The sequence below is a fragment of the Rhagoletis zephyria genome, unplaced genomic scaffold (assembly GCF_001687245.7).
Source record: "Rhagoletis zephyria isolate East Lansing unplaced genomic scaffold, Rhagoletis_zephyria_1.1 Rzeph_scaffold_01459, whole genome shotgun sequence".
Taxonomy (NCBI): Eukaryota; Metazoa; Arthropoda; class Insecta; order Diptera; family Tephritidae; genus Rhagoletis; species Rhagoletis zephyria.
In genome coordinates, this window is record NW_016158543.1 from 90,892 (window position 1) to 99,961 (window position 9,070).

At 36.4% G+C, this 9,070-nt stretch overlaps 1 protein-coding gene across 3 annotated transcripts in view; it reads right to left on the minus strand.

Annotated features, from left to right (window-relative positions):
- LOC108364092 (tyrosine-protein phosphatase corkscrew-like) overlaps nucleotides 1-9,070 on the minus strand; it is a 25,876-nt gene that overhangs the window by 6,282 nt on the left and 10,524 nt on the right. The window contains exon 5 of one of the 3 annotated variants that reach the window (XM_017617655.1): nucleotides 5,843-6,021. The exons of 1 other annotated variant lie outside the window; for it this stretch is intronic. In XM_017617655.1, the coding sequence (XP_017473144.1) occupies nucleotides 5,964-6,021 (58 nt within the window). In that variant the 3' untranslated portion in view covers nucleotides 5,843-5,963. Of the gene's footprint in view, nucleotides 1-5,842; nucleotides 6,022-9,070 lie in introns of those variants that run through there. One more of the 3 variants, XM_017617656.1, reaches the window with a different exon arrangement.

Sequence of the window (9,070 nt, forward strand, 5' to 3'; positions counted from 1 at the left end):
TTCTTCATCTAAGTATTTACATTTTTAATTTTTGTCTAAATGTTATTCGTAAACGTTACTTAAATTCAGTATAAATATTAAAGCATACATTTAGGGGCCATATCCGCCATCGATATGTACATATTTTGGCATTTGTATTATTAATTTCTGATTTTATTTAACGCTTTATATTAAATTATTTTGAATTTCGACTAATTTGCTTCCCTTCAGCATCAAAATACCTTTCGAATGATATATAATTCCTTGTACCCTAGTAGTATAGCTCGGCCATAAAAGGGATGTATAGAAACCATCTTTGCCTATTTATTTAAGAATATAAGATTTGCGTTAATACTAAGTATGTATTCATAGTCCGTCCTTGTTCTTTTCATCGACAGGATTTATGTTGAAAATTTTCGTGGTACAAATCGAGGTACCTAAATAGGTTTGACAACGTACCGAGTGTCACTTTCAACTGTCCACTTTCTATTCCCCGTCAAACTCTGAGCATACTTACTCGCATTGCCTTATTTCGTTTCGACTCCCAGGGCCCACATCAGGCCAGCACTCATATCATATTAATCTGTTTCATATTTCCCATATTTCAAAATTTTTTCGTTTCACAGCATCTAGCGTAATTTTCGCCTGATGCATTCAGCTTTTGTTGAGATTTATATCGCATTAAATACATTTAAAATTATAATGCAATAGATTAAATAGACAACTTAAGTAAAAAAGTTAGGTGTGTCAACAAATCGTTAGACTATATTTCCAATTACAAAGTCTACTTGTTATTGTGTTCTCTTTTTTGTAACGCGCATTAAATTATGGCTGCATACTTATTTATGTAATTATATAATATTTAAATATGTAAGTACTTATTTATAACATCACCGCATATCGCTAAGAATTGTAATGAGCAAAGCCTAGCCTTTTTTTCCAAACGTCCCGCCCGCTTAGTTTCTGCCTACTCATCTACTGCACTGCGCCCCAACTATTTTGGCCCTTGAGGCGCATAAATTTGTTGATTGCGAAAAATGCTCGTAAAATTGGTTTATATTTATTGGGGGTGCACTTATCTACATACTTAAAGTTGTACTTACATTTTTATAACTTTTCTGTGACTTTGCTATAAAAATGTTTAATTAATTCCAATGTGGAATGAACGAATGAAAGGCACTTGAATAGCGTAGCAGCTAAACTGAATTTAATTAAACGAGCTAACAGTGGGAAATTTTAAAAATTCATGGAAGTTCTACTCGCAGTCCTTCTTGTTGGCTTTTAGAAATACATATATTGATTCCTTTCGAATTGCAGCAATTTGTGACTCTTTAAAATGAGCGTGTCGCAAGTTTTTCAGTTTGTCGAAGCCACTTTCGGCCTCTGCCGTATTTCACAAACAAATGTAATTTAATTGTCTGAAACCAGCTTTTGATAGATCGAATTTGAGTCGCTGCTCATCAAAGTATTACCAGATGAAAGTATACTAATGAGTTGGCCTAGACTAATGTAAGGAGAATTTGGCACTACCTATGATGTGCGTGACGCTGTAGAAGGTCGGATAGCGAACTTAATGACAGATGCAAACGAAAAGGAGCAGAGTTGGTTATCTTCTGTGGAGCATTTGCTTATACGCAGGAAAATAGATAGAGTTAGAGATAGAGAGGGATAGAGATAAAAATAAAGATAGAAATACAAAGATAAAGTTGAAGACAAAACTGAAAATTAATATATTTTGCATTATGTTATGTTGTTCACCTCAATTCACCTCAACTCAACTCCACTGACTTCCCCTCCCCCACCTTAGCTCACCTCAATTCACCTCATCTCACTTCAACTCATCTTAACTCCCCTCACCTCACTTTACCTACCTCACCTCACGCACCTCACCCTACCTTAACTCACCTCAACTCACTTCAAATCAATTCTTCGCGGCTCACCTTGACTCGCCTTAAAAGTCCTCAACTCATCCTGACTCACCTCAACGCGCCTCACCTTAATGTACTTCAATTCACTTCAACTCACCTCAACTCGCCCTAAATCACCTCAATTCACCATAGCTTATCTTAATTTACCGCAACCCAAGTGTAATTATTATTACTTTTGTATAGAAACCGGTTTTACGAGGTTTAAGTCTGTGTTAACCGAAATGAAACAAAAAAAATGGTAAAAATATTGAAAGAGTATCTCTATCAGGTATGCTTGTATTGTATAGAGTGCGGACACCGATTTTGTTATGAGGATCATTTCGCCTACTACAGCAACAAGCTTGGCACTAGATGGAATGAGAACAAGCATCAGTTCTATACTTTCCGAGCTTTGACTTCAGAAGGGAATCCACACCCGAAGCAACAGTTTTAAGACATTTACCCACATGATATTTGGAGAACGCGGAGTATGAAAAAAGTCCGTGTGTCAAGATTTTTGCATGCTCAACGACATTTCAACTGAACATAACCTCAAAAGGTATTCAAATCAGATGACGTTTCTTCACAAAAATTCGCTTACAAAAATTGCAATTTATAAGGCAACCGCAAAAAATAGATCCGCGTAATTGGGCTAATCACCTCTTACTCATTTTAAATTCAGCAAAATCCATAGGAAATAAAATTGACAACACAGTGATTTGTATGTCAATTAAAACAGAGTCAGCCCACATGAAGAAGATAGCCACAAAACAAAAAAGGAAAAATTTAAGAATAAAGTAAAAGTACTCAATAAATGTCGCGATAAATCCAAGTACTACTAGAATGAAGAAACGTGAGAACGAGCAAATATAGCAGACAACTTCAGGAAAACCCAAAAAAGTGAGTAGAATCGAATGTAGAGAAAGGTACCACGTATGAAAATCAGAAAGAACGAAGTAACTTGTACAGTAAATAGTAAGGAGAAACGCAGTAGTAGAACACACAAATTTACGCACGTAAATCTAGTTGATTAGAATGCAATGCAACATGCGCGCCACGCACCAATAAATCGCCGCCGCTGCCATAGCCGCTGTCGTCACACCATAATAATAATCATAAATACAAAAATTAAATAAACCGCAAAAATAAATTCATAATTGAAGGTTAACGTTAAGTACAGTAGCGAGAGAAAAAAATTGTATTGGTCGGCAACAACGGCCGCTTGAAACATTTTGACAAATCGAGAAAAGTTCACCTGACTTCGTAGCAGATTTGTTGTGTACAAAGTCAATGAATGCCACTGTAAAAATGGCATTTCGACAACCATCATAAATGTCAGTGCTGCAGTGGTAACGATTGAAAAATGCCAACTAAAAAACCATAAAATTGATTAATTACGGGCACGTTGCAGGCAAACGGAAATAGGGTGACTTGGCGTATGGCGCATTGAAGCAGCACCAGTTCAAGGAACCAACAGGAAGCGGAGATTGGGTAAAAAAAACGGAAGTGTGTAAAATACGAATTGATATACATATGTACATACATACTTACGTACAGGCAGGAANCTTGGCGTATGGCGCATTGAAGCAGCACCAGTTCAAGGAACCAACAGGAAGCGGAGATTTGGTAAAAAAAACGGAAGTGTGTAAAATACGAATTGATATACATATGTACATACATACTTACGTACAGGCAGGAAGAACTGCTGAATAAATGACGAATTTAATGAAGACCTTATCTGAGTTGGTTTCGAACCATTCGACGACTGACTCATTTCTGACATGAAAAGTTCACAACAATTATCTTCGGCTCCCTCAAATTGTAATCGAAGCAGGTCCACTTTGAACGTTTCAAATTGTTGAGTTGTTTCTGCAACTGATGAAAATATCAACTCGGCACCAATGGGTAGACAACGAAAGAAAGGGCGCCGACGAGCACAATGGAAGGAACCAAGTGCAGTAGGACCTGGCTCAACCTTGCAATGGCGAACGTTTGTAGAACCAAACAAGAGACATGTTTGAAAGACATTTGAAGTCTGATTTTGTGGTTACACTGTGATCGTTGTTCACAGTTATGTTAAAATTATCGTATTCAAATAAGAGTGCTATTTTTGCTATACGTATTACTGGCACACCCGGCGAACTTCGTTTCGCNTCATTTGAAGTCTGATTTTGTGGTTACACTGTGATCGTTGTTCACAGTTATGTTAAAATTATCGTATTCAAATAAGAGCGCTATTTTTGCTATACGTATTACTGGCACACCCGGCGAACTTCGTTTCGCCCAAAATCATTTTTTCCTTACATTTTGGTCCAACATTTTCAATTGCAGTCCAGGTTCACATGACTTCCAGAACCAAAGCGTTGTGCCCGTGAAGAAGCTGTTGTAATTCTCTAATTATTTGGCTTTTCGCAGCATGATGCAGATCGTGATTGCCGTATCATTCGACCGTATGCATAAAAATTAAGCATTTCCTTTTACTTAAAATTTCATATCTCTTATTCGCTAAAGCGGTGGAAATATTTTACTTAATATATATATTTAATTCAATTAAATTTTGAACATATGGCAACCCTGTTCAAAAGCTTGTATTTCTTTTGCCGAGAGCGGTGAAGCTATCTCTTAAAATAGCGTTTTACTCATTAAAGTTGATACGAGTATTATGGAAGATATGGAGCTGCATTGACCGGATAGTGCTTTTAGCTCTTTAAAAACACTTTTTTTAAGAAATAACTAAATTTGAACAAAGCGCCTATTTTTCGCAACTGTGTGGGCTACCCCTCTTCAATCATTGAATATGATAAAATAAGTATGTAGACTTATATTTTTTTATTCATCGCATCACAGAAATGAAAATTAACGAAATTCTACGGTTTATTGAACAGTTCTCTATTGCTGAGTAATCGTTTACTCAGCCTAAAAGCTCAAATGATTATTCCTCTTCTGAATTATGCCAAAACTAAGACATACTACTTACATAAGTTTGTATGCAGATCGTTTGGCCAAAACCTAATTCCAGCCAGGGANATTCATCGCATCACAGAAATGAAAATTAACGAAATTCTACGGTTTATTGAACAGTTCTCTATTGCTTAGTAATCGTTTACTCAGCCTAAAAGCTCAAATGATTATTCCTCTTCCGAATTATGCCAAAACTAAGACATACTACTTACATAAGTTTGTATGCAGATCGTTTGGCCAAAACCTAATTCCAGCCAGGGATCTTCAGCCCTAGACAATCTCGTCTATGACAATTCAAACCGCATTGTTATTTATTTGGTTCTGTCATCATAGACTGTCTCCTAAATAGCTTCTTTCAAATATTTCTTTGGGAACAATTTCGATTGTTTTCAGGTTATTCATCCTCCGCCCCGCAAGTCGCGTTTTTTATGTTCTCTGACTGAGCTATCACATTGCGGTTTTATGACTGTACTCCAGTCATAAAAAAGCAACCAAAATCCAAAACAAAATTCAAAAAAGCGCTTTTGAATGCAATTAAAATTCTTAATACTTTCAGCATTGTTGTTGGTGATCATTATATACGCACACTGACTAACTACCGATATAACTGACTTTTTGGTCACACTTTAGCTATGCCTATGAGTTATTGTAAGCTTCCATCTTTACCTGTGAGTAAAACAAAACTTCCATTTTACACAGACAAAAACNGTACTGACTTTTTGGTCACACTTTAGCTATGCCTATGAGTTATTGTAAGCTTTTCATCTTTACCTGTGAGTAAAACAAAACTTCCATTTTACACAGATAAAAACGCACGTAACGCACGCTCCGAATCAGTAGCTAATAATGAATTACCTTCGATGTATGCACGTACATACATATATATGCATATATATACATATGTACATCTTACCATTTTATTTAGGCACCAATGACGAAATAAACATTTTTTCGCACTACCAAACAAGTCCAAATATGTAATTTATACCCCTGCCAGTTACCGGCAGAGAACCCGGCGTGTTAATGACGTTAGGGTCGTTAATATTTCCGCTTTGCCGCATTACAATTGTCAACACTCACCGGACGGATGACAAAAAAGCAGAAACAAATAGGTGACTAATTGAGCTGAGCGAACTGGGCGGTTGAGTTAGTAGGTAACGCGTGGCTTCGTTTACTGAAATGGATTTTTGCATAAAAACAGAGAATGTGCATATGTAAATACCAAAAACAAAGCCATTTAAAACTAAGCAAATGAATTTGCAAAAAAAATATGCTTGATATGCGCATGACTTGCCAATGAATCATCAATTACCAAACAGTATGGGAATTCGAATGCTTAAATTGTATACGCTTCATGTTTCTTGAAACAAAAGTAAACATTGAGAAATGGGCAATAATTAAGTAGTCTAAAAGTTGATGTAAAGCAAATGAAGATTGGCGAATTAAGCGTGAGAAAAATCGTACAGTTTGAAATGAAGCAGAAGATCAGGTCAGGTTGCGATACATTTGAGGATTTCTCTCTAAGTGGTCATTGCTATTTCAAAGATATAAAAGAAAAGAATTTATATATAATTCACACAGGCGTCGAAACTATTTAGAAAATACGCTTGGGTAATGTGCAGAATCTTCTGGTGTTCCTGAGTACACACGACTATACTCAAATAACAAAAACAAAAAGGGTCTGAGTCTACCACATTACTGATAAGCGCCGCAAATGAGACCATGGTTCCGATATATCAATATTCACCGGGAGCACCTGATGCTTCCACAGTAAAAGTAAAATTCCATAAAAGTCCATTTCAGACCGAGCTGTATTCCTTTAGTCGGATTCGGGTCAAAAGTGAAGAAATCCTGCCTATATAAAAATACCTCCATTACGGATACCACGTGCGACGGGTAGGCTGAGATCATGCTAGAATGAAGAAATAGTTGTTTTACCCATTGAAAAAGAATCTTAAAATATTTCTTTGTGGCTGGCGATCCTAAGCTCTCTAAGGCGAGAGTCTAAGGTATACTTAAGCTTGAGTATAGATATTCGTTCGTCGATTGCTGATCGAAGACGGAATAGATCGCCCATCTTAGCAGCTAACCTTAGCACTTAGTCAAACTAAAGGAGTATCTAGAAGTTTTTTAGCGCGATTTATGATAAGGTTATCAGAAGAACTGCAAGCAAAGCGATCATACCGTCTAAAGTTTTACGACGGACCCGACGGCACGCAGTGGTTCCTAACTGGAATTTTCTGTTCAAAACAGATTCCAACATACGCTATCGCTAATTTTGATCCCCAAAAATATTCAAAATTATAACAGGCGCGCCTGAAAACATGCAATATCTACATAGTTACAAGCCCCTCTTGCTGCCACATTTGGCTTACTACACATTGTATCTGCTACTGTTCCATGTTGTATACTTTCAGGAAACACTGCTTTTTATTTATATAATTTTGGCTATGAAAATTTTCGTAACGTTTGTCAGAATTCCACTGCAGAGCCTTCATTTTTCAACCCATTTGATTTTTAAATTTTTATTGGTTTATATTAAATTTGTTAGTGCAAGGGGCAAAGAAAGTAGAAATCTTGAAGGGAAGAGATTCTGCTGTACTTGCTGCATAAATCTCGTCTAATTTTTTTAGACCTTCATTTAAAAAAATAATAATGAAATCGGTTGAAAAGTTAAGGGTCTGTACTATTTTCAACAGTAAATTTCAGTTTGAGACCACTGTGTGCCGTCGGGCTCGGTGTTAAAATATATGTCATACACGTTAAGAATCAGAAGAGCTCAGCCGAAAACCCTCAAAATTTGTGCCCGCCAAATATACTTTCCCCCAGGGTTTCTTCAAAATAAGCGCTTCGTCTTGGCACTTTACGCGTAAAGAGAGCGTAACGAGTATTATTTGCTCACAACTGTCATGTCGCGATTGAATAAAAGTTATAGCTACATATTTACAAAGTTACTTAATAATCTGGTCTTAAAATAACTCCGATTTTCATTTGCGGGTTAACATTCATACAACTTTGTCGCCAAACGAATTAATCTTCTATCTTTCAACCTAATGTAATATGTACTGACGTCAGGCGTGATGGCACATCGTGATATAACAGCAAATAAAATAAATTTCATTTATACTCAGCAGCTTTTTTCTCTATTTTTTTTCATAAGCATAGGTATCAAACTTGAATATCTAAACTTCGAGCTGAATATTCTAGAGCATTGCAAAAAAAAACCATAAAAACTTTGTAAAAAAGAAAGATTTTTAAAATGTTGCATCACTTACATGAAGAATATAAAAAATTCAAAGCAGGCGATGACAGCAGCACAAAAAACGCGCAAACTTTGCAATGCGCTACTTGCAGCATCTAATTTTCATTTAAATCGCTCGATCCCTGTAAGCTATTTATTGACGTCGATTGATTTCTTGCTAATGTTTTCTTTTCATTTTTCTTATTTTTTGCCCACAGGGCGCATCAGAAAGTCCATGCACGTACGTGGATCGCGACGCAGACTGGGATATCAGTTGCTGCAAAGCAAAGCGGTCATACCTTTGTATAGCTCTGTAAGCTTTAATAAAGCAAAATTACATACATATGTACTATGTACATACGNATCTTGCATATTTTGTTGAAATATGAACAGATACTCTTTCTTACGCATAATGCATACTAACGGACCAAAAATATTTTTGAAATACAACCCCAAACAATTAAGATCCTACCACTGTGATTCACAGTTTGCCGTACATGATGCGCTTAGGCTTAATTTGGGTCTTTGATCCAATACCATGCCCGGCCATCTGATTGAAACCGATTAATTTAGTCTTGTCAGACCAAATAACCTTCAATTGAAACTTAAAAATATGTTTTTAATTGCATTCTGAATGGCCTAACATATCCCAATAGGCAACGGTTCGGTTTTCGTGCGATGCAGCCAAATGCTGCCACACTCGCACATGTATTATGATCAGATTTGCTTTTTTCTTCTTTATGATGCCTTTGCGCTCAATTTGGCAATTCTTCGCCTCGCTGTCTATTGATTTGCATTAAAGTTTAATACCTTAAGCGCTTCTGTAATAGTGGCTGCATCGCTACTTGCTTCTAAGTTCACAAGATATCGTACCGTAATATTTTTTGACAGACTTCCTTTGTCCTTGGGAACACTTTAGGCTATATTTTTTCTAAGTCTTAACATTTTCAAGTAGCAAATTCCAAAATTTTTTGCCACTTTT